Here is a 19,204-nt window from a genome sequence, read left to right on the forward strand (position 1 = left end):
GTCCACTTTACACAGGAGTACTGGGTGCATTTCATTTTGTGGTACTAACACCAGAAAAATTATTGTCTCTTCAATAAGCCTAAAGCTCCTTGCAACCCTACACTTATACAGAGTAGACTAGGCACATTTTTTTGTGGCATCAGCATGAGAAAGACTAGGAGTGAGAGAATGATGGCTAGCAAGAGGTAAGAGTGAGTGATGACTGTCAATGTCAAATGGCAAGTTGAGTGTGTAAGTAGAGTTTGTGAGGCATGTTCATGTCTAATGAGATCCCTTAAGTATTTTTCTCAAGATGGTGAGAGAGTTAATGGGATATGGACCAGGCTCAAGGTTTAGTGGCTAGCGATCTACACATACTGGGCGCCACTGCATAGTGCCAAGGACTCCAAATTTGCCATCAAGATGTAGGACAAGATACTGTGATAGCCTGGGCTTCAGAGGCCCACAGCTCTTCAATATCCTCCCGAAGAACCTGAGAGACCTGCATGGGGTGGATGCAGATGTCTTTAAAATAAAACTGGATCTCTTCCTGTCAGGTGTCCCAGATGAACCAACTTCACCGCAGGAGGTGCAGATGAGGGCAGCTGCATCGAACTCTCTCATGCACCAAATGGCAATTGCTAAAAAGCATTCGTGAAGTAAAATCATGTAGCAACACCAAATGATGGCGGTGCCCCAGCATGGCCACAGCTCGTGAGCTGAAACTAGATAAATTAAAAAAAAAAATACTTAAACACAAACACATAAATACACACACATACACATGAATAAATTGACTGCTATCTTTAGTTCCATCAGCAGCAAAATAGAGTGAACGGTCAAGAGGTGAGCAGTGGGAGCATGGGCGATAAAACAAGGCTGATAGAGACTGGAGAAGATAATAGGGAGACGAGATAGGTGTGTTACAGAGACGAGAAGCTGCCAAGGACCCCAAAAACAGATACACATGTACTCATATATATGTAAATCAGAAGTTATGAACCAATATTCTCTCTTTTACTTGTTTCAGTCATTTGACTGCGGCCATGCTGGAGCACCACCTTTACTCGAGCAAATCGACCCCAGGACTTATTCTTTGTAAGCTTAGTACTTATTACATCGGTCTCTTTTGCCGAAAAGCTAAGTTACAAGGACATAAACACACCACCAATGGTTGTCAAGCGATGCTGGGGGGGACAAACACACACACACATATATATATATATATATATATGACGGGCTTCTTTCAGTTTCTGTCTACCAAATGCACTCACAAGGCTTTGGTCGGCCCGAGGCTATAGTAGAAGACACTTGCCCGAGGTGCCACGCAGTTCAGTGGGACTGAATCCGGAACCATGTGGTTGGTAAGCAAGCTACTTACCACACAGCCACTCCTTTGCCTATAAATATAATACATGCCTTTTATCTTCTACATGTTTCAGTCTGTACAGACTGTAGCCATACTGAGGCACTGCCTTCAGAAATTTTAGTTGAAGTAACCAACCTCAATACATATATTCTCTTTAACCCTTTTGATAGCAGCCTGGCTGAAACTGCTTCTGGCTCTGTAGTACAAATGTCTTGTTTTCATAAGTTTTGAATTAAAAATCTTCCACCAAACCTTAGTCATAATGTTCCTGATACTAGCTTAATGGTAACTAAGTTATTTTACTAAATTCTTTGTTATATTTAACCCTTTTGATACCAACCTGGCTGAAACTGCCTCTGGCTCTGTAGTATAAATGTCTTGTTTTCATAAGTTCTGAATTAGAATTTTCCACCAAACCTTAGTCACAATTTATGTTCCTAACACAACACTAGCTGAATGATAACTAAGTTATTTTACTAAATTCTTTGTTATATTTAAAATTAATTGAAAGAAACACAGAGCATCTCAATTGAAATATGGTAACAAAAGGGTTAAGTCTGGTACTTAATCTGTTGGTCACTTTAGCTGAACTGCTACATTATGGGGATGTAAACACACTATCACCGATTGCCAAGCAGTAGTGGGGACAAACACAAAGACATAAGCACACACACACACACACACCATTCATATAACCACACATGTATGATAAGCTCTTTCAGATTCTGTCTACCAAACCCACTCACAAGGCTTTGGTCAGCCTGAGGCTATAATAGAAGACACTTGCCTAAGGTGTCAGGAAGTGGGAATGAACTCCGAACCACGTGGTTGGGAAGCAAGCTTCTTACCACACAGCCACACCTGCGCCTATATACATATGTAAACATATACATGACCTTTGTTTCACTATGCCCGGAGAGTATAACTGGAGGAAGAACAGGTTGGATAAAGTTCAAGGGGCTATTTTTATTTATTTACGCACCCTTTTCAAGCCTGGCTAGGCTCATGGGCCTGGTTTCTGCGGCATATGTGTGTCCCCCAGCTGGGCGGGACGCCAGTCCATCGCAGCGTTACCCAAGAAACAGGAAGATGAGTAAGAGAAAGTTGTGGCGAAAGAGTACAACAGGGGTTGCCACCACTCCCTGCCGGAGTCTCGTGGAGTTTTAGGTGTTTTCAATCAATAAACACACAGAACGCCCAGCCTGGGAATTGAAGCCGCGAGTCCACTGCCCTAACCACTGGGCCATTGCGTCCTCCACATATTACCAGTTTACAAAAGTGAAATAGCCATTTGTAGCGATCCCAAGTTGAGGGAAACCACTCACTATTTAGTACCCGATAAAAACTGATCTAGGATTAGAAGTGTTCCATTCGTGACCCTCCCATATTTCTAGTGGTCCTAAGATTGCACCATCCGGTGTCTCCACTTTTTTTTTTTTGTTTTAAGGTGGTAGGTGATTTGAGGAGAGATTTCAGATCTTATTAATTTCTAGGGAAAACGAATGCGATTTTCCTTTTCAACATGCAAAACTACATCAGAACTATATTTGTTGAAAACAATCTGGCGAAAATTCAGAAAAATTAAAACGGTTGGAAGAAATTTAACAAGATACGATTTGAGGGGGAGATTTCGTTGTTAATTCTAGTAAGTTGAAGGATTACGGAGAAGCTCCCTCGTTGGCGAAGGTAAAGAATATACACATCACCCGTTTTCGGCGTTTAGGGTTAGGGTTAGCCCCAAAACGGTGGTGTGCGTATTCTTTACCTCCGCCCCTTCGTTATCTAAGGAGGAATTTTAAATGTTTCATATACATAGAATGGATCTTTTTGGTTTGAACGGCCGTTTTAAAAAATAATTTCCACATAACTAAACACTTTTAAACTTCGTATACTGGTAGAATGTGTTTATAAAACATCGTTTTCTCTTGGCTTTATTGAGAAAATTCTATACTTTGTAAGATATTTGTTGTTGTTTTTTCTGCAATTTCAACCAATCAATGACGTCTATTGAGGTGAAAATATTCTGTGCCGTATGAATATGTTCCTAGTTTAAGAAACAGATTGGGTTTATTTACATTTGTGAAGAAAAAAAGATACCCTTCCTCCACCCCTAACCCTAATCCTAAAACATTGAAATGCAATAGATCGATACTAGGGTCATAATTATGGGTGACAATTTCATATGACACCGCCAGAAAAAATTGCCGTTCAAACCGAAAAGATCCCATGGAATTATAGAATCTATGTAAATGAAATCATAGGATGTATGTATAAACGGGATGGTTTATTTCGAATTTGCTTTCAGAAATGGAAATTAAGAGAAATTGAAAACCGGAACGATCTATAAAAATACACCATTTGTAATTTTTTAACAGTGAAGAGTTCGTTGCCAACCGGAAGTGTTGCCAAGTGTTGTCAAACTTTCTTCGCGAAGTTTATTTTGATCAAATCTCGAGTAAAATGAATATTTTACCCCATAAAAGGTAAATAGCTTGTTTTTTTTTTTACCTTAATTAATCTTTTGTGACACATTAAAGGTATACGTATAAAAGAACGTTGACAAAACTGAAAGCTTTTGGATAAAGCGAGAGCTTCGGGTTTTAATATTAAAAGATTATTGTGTGTCTATGTTTGTTGTAATTATGTGAAAAGTTGAAGGAATTAAATGGTTTCTTGGCAATCTTTCGTCTCTAGTAGACCTTTCCGTCGATTTCCGTAAAAAAATATTTTTTTTTTACATATGGGCTTGCGGGAACTTTTGAAGTAATATACATACATATACACATACACCGAGTAAAAAATTTCAGTTATCTCTTTCCTTCACACATTACTCTGTCTCTTCACACACACTAACAGAAGCACTTCACTTACACAACATACTGTCTGTCTCCCACACCCCATCAAACACACACACACACATGTACATCAATGCTTCCCCTGGACGGTAACTTCAAAAGAACTTCCCTCGTCATAAAATCGCTTTCTCTTAGTCTCTTTCGCTCTCATTACTTCAAAAGTTCCCGCAAGCCCATATGTAAAAAAAAAATTTTTTTACGGAAATCGACGGAAAGGTCTACTAGAGACGAAAGATTGCCGTTTTTTTTGTTGTTGTTGATTTTTTTAATAAATATATATATAGCAGTCCCTGTATGTCTTTCCGCTAATAATTTCTACTTCTAGAATTACTGTTTTTAGAACAACCGTCTTCAACTGAGTAAAAAAATATTGAAGAGGGGCCGGGGCTAATGCAGACAAACCGTTGCAGAATATAGAAATAATGGTCATAATTTAGGAGGTGAATTTATGTCGATATGTGGCAATTTGTGCATATTCTTTAACCAACAAAAATTTCGGTATCTTAATTATGCTGACTGTCTCGTACTGCACTTTAAACAGTGTAGTATTTCTCTTACCTGATGGCATATACGATGGGACGAGGCAAAAACTTGGTTAGCATCGAACCTTAATGCCATGGTTTGTTCTTGCGTAAGAAACATATTTAGCAAGTTCACGAACTGAAAGATAAACAAGTCATCCTGTCGCTCATTCGTTTTACGTGCATATGTGGCGGTGCCTGGCTTAGTGGTTAGGATATTTGACTCATTGTCGGTAAGTATTGAGTTCGATTCCTGGCGGCGCGTTGTATCCTTGAGCAAGACACTTCACTTCACATTACTCCAGTTCACTCTGCTGGCAAAAATGAGTTAGTACCTGTTTTTCAAAAAGAGCCAGCCTTGTCACATCCTCTGTCATGCTGAATCCCTCTTAGAACTACGACTATGTCTGTGGAGTACTCAGCCACTTGCACGTTACTTTCATGAGCAAGCCGTTCCGTTGATCGGATCAACTGGTACCGTCGTCGTCGTAACCGAAACTGGAAAAATGAATTTCTTTAAATGCTGAAAGTTACTTACATCTGTGTATTTGTTTTTAGTAAATATTTCATTGACTGATATAGTTACAAATTTATTAGGTCCTTTTGTTTAATTAAGGATGAGAATATCATTTTAGAATAAGCATATGGTTTGTAGTGTTCCTTAAGGGGACAGCCTATCAGCAGGCTGACCTGAAACCCAGCTGTATTAAAACCTGTAGTGCCTATAAAGTCTGACTGGTCCTTTATTAAAATTTTTGTTATCTGTATTAAAACCGGTCTGTGGTACCTAAAATAAACCCAAACTGTGGTACCTATAATAAAATCAAACTGTGGTATGTATATTAAAACCTGGCTGCTGTAGAACTGAATTGTGGTACCTATTATAATACACTTGGTACTTGTGTAAAATCAACTGTGGTATGTATATTAAAACCTGGCTGCTGTAGAACTGAATTGTGGTACCTATTATAATACACTTGGTACTTGTATAAAATCAAACTGTGGTATGTATATTAAAACCTGGCTGCTGTAGAACTGAATTGTGGTACCTATTATAATACACTTGGTACTTGTATAAAATCAAACTGTGGTATGTATATTAAAACCTGGCTGCTGTAGAACTGAATTGTGGTACCTATTATAATACACTTGGTACTTGTATAAAATCAACTGTGGTATGTATATTAAAACCTGGCTGCTGTAGAACTGAATTGTGGTACCTATTATAATACACTTGGTACTTGTATAAAATCAAACTGTGGTATGTATATTAAAACCTGGCTGCTGTAGAACTGAATTGTGGTACCTATTATAATACCTTGGTACTTGTATAAAATCAAACTGTGGTATGTATATTAAAACCTGGCTGCTGTAGAACTGAATTGTGGTACCTATTATAATACACTTGGTACTTGTATAAAATCAAACTGTGGTATGTATATTAAAACCTGGCTGCTGTAGAACTGAATTGTGGTACCTATTATAATACACTTGGTACTTGTATAAAATCTAACTGTGGTATGTATATTAAAACCTGGCTGCTGTAGAACTGAATTGTGGTACCTATTATAATACACTTGGTACTTGTATAAAATCAAACTGTGGTATGTATATTAAAACCTGGCTGCTGTAGAACTGAATTGTGGTACCTATTATAATACACTTGGTACTTGTATAAAATCTAACTGTGGTATGTATATTAAAACCTGGCTGCTGTAGAACTGAATTGTGGTACCTATTATAATACACTTGGTACTTGTATAAAATCTAACTGTGGTATGTATATTAAAACCTGGCTGCTGTAGAACTGAATTGTGGTACCTATTATAATACACTTGGTACTTGTGTAAAATCTAACAGTGGTACCTGTCATCATCATCATCATCATCATATAATGTGCACTTTCTATGCTGGCATGGGTTGGATGGCTTGAGAGGAACTGGCAAGGCCAGGGGTCACATTGGGTTCCATAGTCTGTTTTGGCATGGTTTCTACAGCTGGATGCTCTTCCTAACGCCAACCACTCCACAGAGTGTACTGGGTGGGTGCTTTTTACATGATACCATCACTAGTGTATTTACATGGCACCAGCACCAGTGCTTTTTATGTGGAACCTTGGTTTTAGGATCACAATTCTGTTGTGGTGGGCAGGTTTTCTGGAGTACAGCCATGTATCAGATATCTTGGTCTTCCCTCCACATGGTACATTTATTAAAACCTAATTGTGGTACTTCTATTAGAACCTGAGTCGCAGTGGTACGTTCTTATTTCTTTACTGTCCACAAGGGGCTACATACAGAGGGGGAAAAAAAACGGACAGACAAAGGGATTAAGTCAATTATATCAACCCCAGTGCGTAACTGGTATTTAATTTATTGACCCCAAAAAGATGAAAAGCAGAGTCGACCTTGGCGGAATTTGAACTCAGAATGTAGCGGCAGACGAAATACCGCTAAGCATTTCACCCAGCGTGCTAACGGTTCTGCCAGCTCGCTACCTTATCAATGGTACATTCTTGTTATATTGAAACCTGTCTGTGGTACCTTTTTGTATCCTAAATGACTGGTCCCTGTTTCTCTCTCTTCAGTTGGCATGTTCGAACCAAGAAGAACATTGAACGCGTGCGACGAGATGAAGAAAAAGCTGCCGAAGAAGAAAAAGAGAAGCAACGGAGGGTTGCTCTAGCTGTAAGTATTAGGGTTATCTTAGTTTTGTTATTGTTTTAGTATATCTTATCACAACTCTGAACAGTTGTGATCAGAGACATTCCTAACATGACTATACTATCTTTTATTTAAGCATAGTGTAGCCTTGGACACACCTGTAATAACAGACCTGTGGCAAAGGAGATGTTGGTTAATGCAGGGTCCCTATTTGAATTAGTGCCTGTCAGAAGGCTTGTAACATTTAAATATGTGTTTGCATAAAAGGCACAATAAAATACCAGGAGACAATGTTCCCTCTTGGTTAACAAACCTGAGAATTTATTCTGGTGCAATCAAGATATTACCGGAGCTTTACAGGTAAGCCTTCCCGATAATCGGGAAGGAATCAAGTGTTTATTCATTAATAATTGTTCAATCTGTGTATCGTAGATATCAGCCTTCCCGTCAATCGGGAGCAGTAAACAAATGTTTATTCCTTAGTATTTTCCCATGGGTTGGAAAAAAAAAATCAGTGCATTAAAGTAGAAGTCCTTCCGTCGATGAGTGCTAATTTCTGATCAAAGTCCTGCCAGGCCGAAGCTCATCTAACCTGCTTACCGTGTCCAGTCTACTCGACTACTGGCCTTTCTTTTTAAAACTCGCGCTTCACTGCCCGGGCTGCATGTATCCTAACCCTAACTCTAACACACACATCGCCTGGTCTGAGATTCGAACCCGCGATCCCTCAAACGTGAGCCCACTGCTCTAACCACTAGGCCATGTATCTCCACACACACACACACACATAATCTCCTATATATATATATATATATATATAATAATCTCCATAATATTTTCATGTTTATCAGGAACAAGAGGCAAGGACTGAAATTTTACGAGCAAAAGTACGACAAAAGGGTATTGAAGAAAATCCAGAGAACACAGTTTCTGAAGCTGTACCAGGACAGAGACACATCAACTTTTTCTCTGCCATACAAAATGAAGAGGTATGTTTACAAAAATATTTTTCTCGGGGTGGTTGGCATTAGGAAGGGCATTCAGCTGTAGAAACTCTGCCAGATCAAGATTGGAGCCTGGTGCAGCCATCTGGGTCGCCAGTCCTCAGTCAAATCGTCCAACCCATGCTAGCAAGGAAAGCAGACATTAAACAATGATGATGATGATATATATATATATATATATATATATATATTTATAGTTCACTCTATAAGGTGGTTGGTTTTAGGAAGGGCATCCAGCTGTAGAAACTCTGCCAGATCAGACTGGAGCCTGGTGCAGCCATCTGGGTCGCCAGTCCTCAGTCAAATCGTCCAACCCATGCTAGCAAGGAAAGCAGACATTAAACAATGATGATGATGATATATATATATATATATATATATAGATATATATATTTATAGTTCACTCTATAAGGTGGTTGGTTTTAGGAAGGGCATCCAACTGTAGAAACTCTGCCAGATCAGATTGGAGCCTGGTGCAGCCATCTGGTTAGCCAGTCCTCAGTCAAATCGTCCAACCCATGCTAGCATGGAAAGCAGCCGTTAAACGATGATGATATATAGATATATATATATTTATAGTTCACTCTATAAGGTGGCTGGTTTTAGGAAGGGCATCCAGCTGTAAAGACCCTGTCAAAACAGACAGTGAAGCCTGGTGCAGTCTTCTGCTTAGCCAGCCCCTGTCAAACCATCCAACCCATGCCAACCAGACTTTAAATGATGATGATGATGACCTTATTGTTCTGGGTTCAAATCTTACCAGGATCATTGTGATTGTGGTGTATGTGTGTGGTAGTTTATTTATTTTGGTTTGCTGCTGGAATTTTGGTCCATCAGTTAACGTTTATTGATTGTTGTTTGTTGCAGGAATCCAGTAATAGGAAAAACAAAGAACATGAAGCTGAGGAGAAGAGCAAGAAAGAGGAATGGGAGAAGAAAATCGGTTTGCTCACCTACCTTGGTCAAAGTGCTGTGGAGTCTCAGAGTAAGACACTTTCGACTCTCCCCTAACTTGTGGGTTCTGGTTAGAGGGTGGAATGCTCTGTTCTATGCCAAATATACATTATACATTTTGCTGTTCACCTCCTTGTTCTTTAAACCCTTCGTACCCCTCCAACTCTCCATCACCCTATTTTTGTCTTCTGTCTTTTACTTGTTTCAGTCATTAGACTGTGGCCATGCTGGGGCACTGCCTTGAAGAATTTTTAGTCGAATGAATTGTGGCCGTTGCCAGCCTTGTCTGGTCTCTGTGCCAGTGGCACGTAAAAAGCACCATCTGATCGTGGCCGTTTGCCAGCCTCGCCTCGGCCCCGTGCCGGTGGCACGTAAAAAGCACCATCCGACTGCGGCCGTTTGCCAGCCTCGTCTGGCACATAAAAAGCACCCACTACACTCACAGAGTGGTTGGTGTTAGGAAGGGCATCCAGCCGTAGAAACACTGCCAGATCAGACTGGGCCTGGTGCAGCCTTCTGGCTCCCCAGACCCCAGTTGAACCGTCCAACCCATGCTAGCATGGAAAGCGGACGTCAAACGATGATGATGATGAATTCTTTAGAACTAGCAAACATTTATTTACAATCATTTCTGTTTTACCAATGCATTGGTTCATTAAGCCCCTCATTCATTAATTCTTGTATCTACTTCTGCAGCCGTACCACCTTGGTATCTTGACAAGAAACTTAAGAAGCAGGAAGCAATATGGTAAGTCAGATGTTTTGTAATATTGCACTCTAATATAGTGTTAACCAATTGCAAACCACTTCCTGTCCTCTTCATTGCCTAGTACTTATTCTAGTACAGAACCACCAAGTTACAGGGGTGTAAATGCATGAGCATCAGTTGTCAAGTGATGTGGGGAGGGGACAAACACAGACAAACATATACTCACACACACATACACAACGGACTTCTTTAATTTTTTGTCTACCAAATCCACTCACAAAGCTTTGGTTAGCTCGAGGCCAGTGACACGTAAAAGGCACCCTTTCTAGTTACACATTAAAGGGCACCTGTGCTGGTGACACGTTAAAGGCAAAGGTATACTCTGTGGGGTGGTTGACATTGGGAAGGGCATCCAGCCATAGAAACCAAGCCAAATCAGACTGGAGCCTGGTGCAGCTCCCCAGCCTACCAATTCCACTCAAGCCATCTAACCCATGCCAGCATGGAAAACAGACACTAAATGACGATGATGACATCATTGAAATCTAGAAGCTACAAGATAATGGGTGATTAATTTAACACAATGTAGGCACGGGCATGGCTGTGTGGTTAGGGAGCTTGCTTCCTAGCTACATGGTTTCGGGTTCAGTCCCACTGCGTGGCACTTTGGGTAGGTGTCTTCCACTATAGCCCCGAGCCGACCGGAGCTTTGTGATTGAATTCAGTAGGTGGAAGTTACTGCCGTGTGTGTATGTGTGCGTATAGCTGCTCAGTGCCTCTCCGAAAGAGAGAGAGAGGGAATGTGAAATAATAGGTAATACATTTGACAAAGAAATCTGTGTGCTAAGGGATTAACATTTTAAACGCTCTGGCAGTTCCTTCTGCAGTGATGTTTAGAATCTTAAAATTTTCAGTCAATTGAATATTTGGTTTGTTTTGTTTTCAGTTCAGACAAAAAACAGAAGCTTAGTGATTTAGCCGACCCATTACACGAAATGGAGAAATACTTGAAACACAAACATCACAAGAAGCACAAGGTGAGTGCATTTATATATTGTGGGAAGCACTCCGTCGGTTACGACGATGAGGGTTCCAGTTGATCCGATCAACGGAACAGCCTGCTCGCATTTCGCCCGGCGTGCTAAAGTTTTTGCCAGCTCGTGTGTGTACATGCTTGCTGCATACATACATAGTTTATTCATAGCAGTCATGGGGAAATGACAGTGGGCTGACCTATGCAAATTATCTAGGCCATCAATGTGTTCTATTTTTTCTATAAGGAAGCACTCCGTCGGTTACGACGACGAGGGTTCCAGTTGATCCGAATCAACGGAACAGCCTGCTCGTGAAATTAACGTGTAAGTGGCTGAGCACTCCACAGACACGTGTACCCTTAACGTAGTTCTCGGGGATATTCAGCGTGACACAGAGAGTGACAAGGCCGGCCCTTTTGAAATACAAGGTACAACAGAAACAGGAAGTAAGAGTGAGAGAAAGTTGTGGTGAAAGAGTACAGCAGGGATCACCACCATCCCCTGCCGGAGCCTCGTGGAGCTTTTAGGTGTTTGCGCTCAATAAACACTCACAACGCCCGGTCTGGGAATCGAAACCGCGACACTACGACCGCGAGTCCGCTGCCCTAACCACTGGGCCATTGCGCCTCCACTTTATATATTGTACTAGCACTACAACCCGGCGTTGCCTGGTCTAGTGCTAGTGCTTGTTGTTCATTGCCGGGTCGCAGTAAAAATTTCTCACTAAATGAAGAGCTAAGTTTCTTATCACATTTCTGCCCGGGCTACTTACCACACAGCCATTGTGGAATTTCTTTTGACACTTACATTCTGAGTTCAAATTCCACTGGGGTTGATTTTGCCACTTATCCTTTTGGGATTGTACCAGTTCAATACTGGGGTTTATATAATCGGTTAGAGTCCCTTCTCCAGATTTCAGGTCTTGTGTATATAGTAGAGAGAATTATTATTAATTCAACTCAGAAATTTAAATAAGAGAATTCCTTTATTTATTTACTCTTTTACTTGTTTCAGTCTTTTGACTGCGGCCATGCTGGAGCACCGCCTTTAGTCGAACAAATCGACCCTGGGACTTATTCTTTTGTAAGCCCAGTACTTATTCTATCGGTCTCTTTTGCCAAACCGCTGAGTGACGGGGACGTAAACACACCAGCATCGGTTGTCAACCAATGCTAGGGGGACAAACACAGACACACAAACACACACACACATATATATATATATATATATATATATATATATACACATATATACGACAGGCTTCTTTCAGTTTCCGTCTACCAAATCCACTCACAAGGCATTGGTCGGCCCGGGGCTATAGCAGAAGACACTTTCCCAAGGTGCCACGCAGTGGGACTGAACCTGGAACCATGTGGTTGGTTAGCAAGCTACTTACCACACAGCCACTCCTGTGCCTATATTTATTTATTTTTTGCTAAAATAAAGGATCAAATGTTTCACACTTTTGTTTATATTTTGCAGCATGACAAGAAGAAAAACAAGAAAAGCAAGACGAAATCATCATCATCATCATCCTCGAAATCTTCTTTAGAACAGCTCCGAGCGGAACGCCTACGAAGGGAGAACAAAGAGAAGGAGAAAGCTAAAATGTTGTTTGCTAAGATGAACAAGGGATCAGTCCCCGAAAAGAGCAGTGAGACTATCGTTGACCCCGACAGAGACAGACGATACAGTAGCCAATATAACCCTTCTTTTGCACGGCAGAATAAACCCAGGAACTAACGGCAGTGGTGGTGGTCGTTTAACCAACCAGATCAGCCCCGATTCCAGTGATGACCATCCCTTCGTATTTTTTCAGGGATGGTGTACCTTGGACTCTATTATCCAAAGGGTTCTCTTTGTTTTTTGATTCCAGTGATGACCATCCCTTCATATTTTTTTAGGGATGATTTACCTTGGACTCTATTATTCAAAGGGTTCTCTTTGTTTTTTGATTCCAGTGACGACCATCCCTTCGTATTTTTTCAGGGATGGTGTTCTTTGGACTCTATTATCCAAAGGGTTCTCTTTTTTTTAAAACAGATGAGTGTGTGCTTCGAGAAACATTTGACTGCTATTTCTAGCAGGTCAAACACCCACATCTATACTGATCTATGGACTTCAAATTAAAAAGTTGATTGTGTAGCCCTGATGGAGTGGGCCTTTGGTCAGTGGTTTCCTAGCTGGAAGCATATCCATTCTATCCTTCTCTTTTGTCAAAACAGTAAGGTGTGATTTGGTTGCTATTTTTAGCAAGTTGATCAACCACATACAATTTGTAGACCCCTTTGGCTCCAACTTGACTGGGATGGACCCTCTTAGCCATTCACTGTTAATAAACATTTTTTTTTTTAAATATTAGGTGCAGGCATGGCTGTGTGGTAAGAAGCTTGCTTCACAACCACATGGTTACAGGTTCAATCTCACTGCATGGCACTTTGGGCAAATGTCTTTTATTATAGCCTTGGGCTGACCAAAGCCTTGTGAGTGGATTTGGTAGACAGTATTAATGTCTACCAAATCTGCTCACAAGGCTTTGGTCATCATTTTACAATTTGGAGCATGCTCTTGGGGTCACTGGAGTGGCGAAGAGATAATATATTTAATTTTTGTCTTTGGTTTGCAAGATTCTTGATGTGGACTTGTGTGTTGAAACAGGTTTCGTTGTACTGTGGGTGGGTTATTATGCCAATAATAAACACATGCGCTGTTTCAATTTCACTTCTTTATTATTTGTCAATTGGCTAATTTTTTAACTAACTAATCAATTGTTTAATTATTTGGTTAATCAATCAGCTATGATTGTCAAAGACCTTTCATCACCATTCATGATTTCATCAACATGCCCTCTGGTAGGAAGCCATTTTCCTAATAGTTGAAAGAATTAAAAAAGCTATTTTAGTAGATACATGACTACTAAACTGAGTATTGTACTATATGGTTCGTCTGTTAGAGCATAGAGGACAAGTCAATGAAGAAGCTGCAAATGGCAACAAAAAGGATCTAGACAAACAATCGATTAGATAAGTGGCTAAATAACTAACCAATTGACAAAATGAAAAGGAACCAGTGAGTGTGTTGTTATTGGTGTAATGAACCTCCCAAGACAACAAGGTAATACATTTGATGGATATTTGTCCTCATCTTCTTTGTTGTTAACACAATGTTTTGGCTGATAAACCCTCCAGCCCTCATAAGGTGTCTTGGGGAAATTTCAAACCTGGGTTCTCATTCCTAAGGCATTTTTCAATGTTATTATTATTCAGGTCATTGCCTAGAATTGAACTCGGAATCTTGGGGTTAGTAGCCCACGCTCTTAACCACCACGCCATATGCCCGTGGACATAGTGGGCGTAGTGGTTAAGAGCGTGGGCTAGAGTTCGATTCCAAGCAGTGACCTGAATAATAATAATAATAATAATAACATTGAAAAATACATTAAGAATGAGAACCCAGGTTCGAAATTTCCCCAAGACACCTGATGAAGGCTGGAGGGTATATCAGCTGAAACGTTGTGTAACAACAAACAAGATGAGGACAAATATCTGGCAAATGTAAATAATTCTTCATCTCTTAAATATCGAACTGGACAAAATAATAATTTATTACCAGTAATATTCTCCAAGACATGGCAAAAATGTTACAGCTGTGATACCATCTGGAAGTGTAGTTATCTTTCATAAAGTTGGTAAAAGAAATAAATTCAAAAAAAATAAAATTTATAAAATATTTGTTTATTAATTTTTGGTAAAATTTCATTGTTGTAACACTTAGGGTCAGAACAGTTCTAGAGATTTTCTTTTGACTGAAAATATCAGAAGGATCCACATAGTTTCTTTTAAGAGGAGTGAGACTGTGTGTTTTAAAAACTTTTGTACCTTGCCAAAATTTAGATTTAATAATATTCAGTCAAATGCCTTCATGAATAATAACCTCGTCAGTTCTGAAACAATCCAAATAATACTGTGTGACAAAATTTTTATTTTATTTCTGTCTTTTGGCAGTAAGTGTCGTTTCTTATTTGCTTCTATCTAGAAATCAAAGGAAATGGTTACTATTCCCTTCAAACTTTGCTTTTGTCATCTGGACATCGATGTTTTGAAGCTGATATATTTTCCATTACATATCAGGCAGATTCAGTGCCGAGTTGCTGAAGTAGAAATATCGTTATAGCAAATATTCTGCTCAATGCCACAGATTTGCTTGTCAGTTGCTTGACCGTAACCACTTGAGCATGTCCCTTAGTGGTTGACAATATGTGCATCGCTGATGATGAGCAGGTATAGAAGGGGAGTATCATAGCCATGTGTTGAGAGGAGGGATTCTTTGGAGTTTGAATAAATATTGTAACAAAAGCAAAGTTTGAAGGAAATAATTAGCCATTTTTCATATCTTCTAGCAGTAAGCAAAATAGGAAATAACAGTTGCTGTCCAAAGACAAAAACCGTGTTACACAGTGTAATTAAATGGCAGAATCTATGCTTCACTGCAACTCAAATATTTATGAAAAATTCTACTTGACCAAACATGGATAGGTGGTTCGTTAACACTGACATTTCTATTATGCAACCCAAGGGTTGTGTAATGGAATGGGTTTGATAGAATTATTATTCATAAGTGCTCTCTCACACATGGTTTTTTTTTTTCACTGTTCTGAGATTCAGGAGAGGACCAGACAAGCTTTGAATAACTAACTAATGACAAAAATGTGTCTGTGTGTGTGTGTGTATATATATATATATATATAATATTAAAATGGGGGTAAAAAATTGGATATCAATTTGAAAACATCAATTTAACACCAGTGGTCTAGCATATTAAAAAACTGAGGTTCAGTAAATAGTATTACATACATAAGAGGGAATTACCACTATGTGGAAACCCTAATGCTAGAAATAGATCCGCTATGGTCTTACCACTACGTTTTTGGTGTTTGCTAAATTTTCTAGAGAACAATTCTTAGTGGTAAGACCATAGCGGATCTATTTCTAGCTTTAGGGTTTCCACATAGTGGTAATTCCCTCTTATATGTATGTAATATATATATATCAAAATAAGCAACAAGAATAACTCTGGTAATTTGGTACGATCGTTTTGCACTACATCATTTTATTAAATGTTGTAAGTATTACAACAGTTTTAAAATACTGAGCACTCATCAGCCATTAATAGCGGTTCTCCATTAATACATAATTTTCATATCAAGTGGTAACATTATCGAGAAGGTAGATATATAGACAAAGATGTGGATTTAAATTTTAAGAACATTTGAGGTAGTGGAGCTTATCAACTGACTGACTAATATATGAAAATTATGTATTAATGGCTGATGAGTGCTCAGCAGTTTAAAACTGTTGTAATACTTACAACATTTAATAAAATGATGTAGTGCGAAACGATCGTACCAAATTACTGGAGTTATTCTTGTTGCTTATTTTGATTATAATCACCCCATGGATTTATATGGATAACACCATACAGAATTCTGGTGCATGTAACTTAAGTACCATATTCATTTGAATCTAAATTTTGCTATATATATATATATATATATATTTATTATATATATGTTATGCATACATACACATATGTATACACACACACACACACATTTAAGATAAATATGCACAATCCCATTAAAACACGGGCACAAAGGTTTGCCAACAATGTGTGGTTGCTGGATGTTTGCAAAGAAAAAGGGAAACAAACCTTATGATTAAACTATTCATGTGAACAGTGGAAACAGGTGAGGGTTGGCGAGAGGGAGGGCAATCTGGCCATAAAAATATCTGACCCCTATAAGCATGGAAAAGTAGACGCAATATAAAGATGATGTGAGAAGAGAGGGGGTATCAACAGTAGTATATATTTCTTTACTGCCCACAAGGGGCTAAACATAGAGGGGACAAACAAGGACAGACAAAGGGATTAAGTCGATTGCATCGACCCCAGTGTGAAACTGGTGCTTTATTTATCGACCCCGAAAGGATGAAAGGCAAAGTTGACCTCGGTGGAATTTGAACTCAGAACGTAACGAGACGAAATACCTATTTCTTTACTACCTACAAGGGGCTAAACATAGAGGGGACAAACAAGGACAGACAAAGGGATTAAGTTGATTGCATCGACCCCAGTGCATAACTGGTGCTTTATTTATTGACCCCCGAAAGGATGAAAGGCAAAGTTGACCTCGGCGGAATTTGAACTCAGAACACAACGACAGACGAAATACCGCTAAGCATTTCGCCCGGCGCACTAACGTTTCTGCCAGCTTGCCGGTTTGTAACAGTCTGGGAACATGTTTGAAGTGAGAAAGGAACAGATTAACACTAAACATCCAGAGATTTATTACAGTCTGGTGGTGGTGGTGGTGGGGCATGTTTTATATACTTTGATGATGGAATTCTGGCTTAAGCACTCCATATAACCCCTCAGAACTTTTATATTTTTTGGAATTTTCAGAAAATTCTTACGATTTTGTGAGAATTCATATGCAAAAAAAAAAAAAAATTGTGTGATTTAAGGGTGACATAGCTGTTATTTTTAGCACATCTCACGACCACCTGATACCTTCCTTGTTCCTTTGTCACTCTGACATGTATTGATATTTTTCAATATTTTTCTCATATCATTTAATGGAATGATGATAAACCCAATGATCATAACCAAATACTCGGTTGTGAGCTGTATCTAACCAGGTAAATTACTCTTGCCAGGTCACTAAAAAGATCCAAGTATAGATAGTGGCCTTTTCCTGGAAACGTACAAGTTACTTGCCAAATATGACATAGTTACACCAATCAACATCACCATGAATTTCCACAGATAGGACATATGTCCCATCTCTCTTTGCAGAGCCAGAGTAAGTTTGTCAACCAGCTTGGTGATCATATTAGAGGAGCCCTCTTACAAAAAGATTGAAGAGATCTAGTATTTTGCTCATGTTTGATAGCAAAATTAAACATTATAGGCATAGGAGTGGCTGTGTGGTAAGTAGCTTGCTAACGAACCACATGGTTCCGGGTTCAGTCCCACTGCGTGGCACCTTGGGCAAGTGTCTTCTACTATAGCCTCGGGCCGACTAAAGCCTTGTGAGTGGATTTGATAGATGGAAACTGAAAGAAGCCCGTTGTATATATATATATATATATATGTATGTGTGTGTGTCTGTGTTTGTCCCAACATCGCTTGACAACCGATGCTGGTGTGTTTATGTCCCCGTAACTTAGCGGTTCGGCAAAAGAGACCGATAGAATAAGTACTAGGCTTACAAAGAATAAAGTCCTGAGGTCGATTTGCTCGACTAAAGGCGGTGCTCCAGCATGGCCTCAGTCAAACGACTGAAACAAGTAAAAGAGTATTCAGTTAGTATGAGAACTGTGCAGTGTGCTATTAAAAAATATATGAGCACTCTGGCTATTTCTCACTGACTAAATGTCCCAAGTGATTTGGTATGTTCACACCGAAGATAGAGAAGTCAGTTTGGTAAGAGTCTTTCATTGACTTGCATTTAGTTATATGGAAAACCAGCTGATGACATTGGAAAGCAGATATGTGACCAACTGCAAGTAAATGGCCTTAAGCTGAAGCACCGCTGAAACTGGACAGAAATGTATTTTGGATAAGAACCCAAGCAGTGTTTGTGCCATGTAACAATCATATGCTTGGCCTTGCCGCCGTGTATGCAGCCGGTGTTGGAGCAGTCTGTGACTTCGGCACTATATACACATTCTTCTCACAGGAAAGACAATCTCTAGGAAATATGTCCTAATTCACAATAAGTAAATGCATGGGACAAGGTGGAATTCAAAGCATGAAACTGTACACGTATTTGCTGTGTAGATGAGGAAATACCAGAAGTTTTAGGATGTGTTGAGAGATGAGCCAGAAGTGGCTGTGTGGTAAGTAGCTTGTTTACAAACCACATGGTTCCGGGTTCAGTCCCACTGCGTAGCACCTTGGCAAGTGTCTTCTACTATAGCCTCGGGCCGACTAAAGCCTTGTGAGTGGATTTGATAGATGGAAACTGAAAGAAGCCCGTTGTATATATATATATATATATATGTATGTGTGTGTGTCTGTGTTTGTCCCAACATCGCTTGACAACCGATGCTGG

At 39.5% G+C, this 19,204-nt stretch overlaps 1 protein-coding gene across 1 annotated transcript; it reads left to right on the forward strand.

Annotated features, from left to right (window-relative positions):
* Positions 1-3,675: 3,675 nt before the first annotated feature.
* LOC115224212 (leukocyte receptor cluster member 1) lies at positions 3,676-13,809 on the forward strand. Its single transcript, XM_029794991.2, has 7 exons — positions 3,676-3,831; positions 7,312-7,411; positions 8,239-8,376; positions 9,259-9,376; positions 10,042-10,093; positions 11,001-11,091; positions 12,571-13,809. Exons 1-7 carry the CDS (start codon positions 3,809-3,811, stop codon positions 12,829-12,831), a joined length of 783 nt encoding a protein of 260 aa, XP_029650851.1. The 5' UTR covers positions 3,676-3,808; the 3' UTR covers positions 12,832-13,809.
* The last annotated feature ends 5,395 nt before the right edge of the window (positions 13,810-19,204 follow it).

The sequence above is a fragment of the Octopus sinensis genome, linkage group LG25, assembly GCF_006345805.1.
Source record: "Octopus sinensis linkage group LG25, ASM634580v1, whole genome shotgun sequence".
NCBI lineage: Eukaryota > Metazoa > Mollusca > Cephalopoda > Octopoda > Octopodidae > Octopus > Octopus sinensis.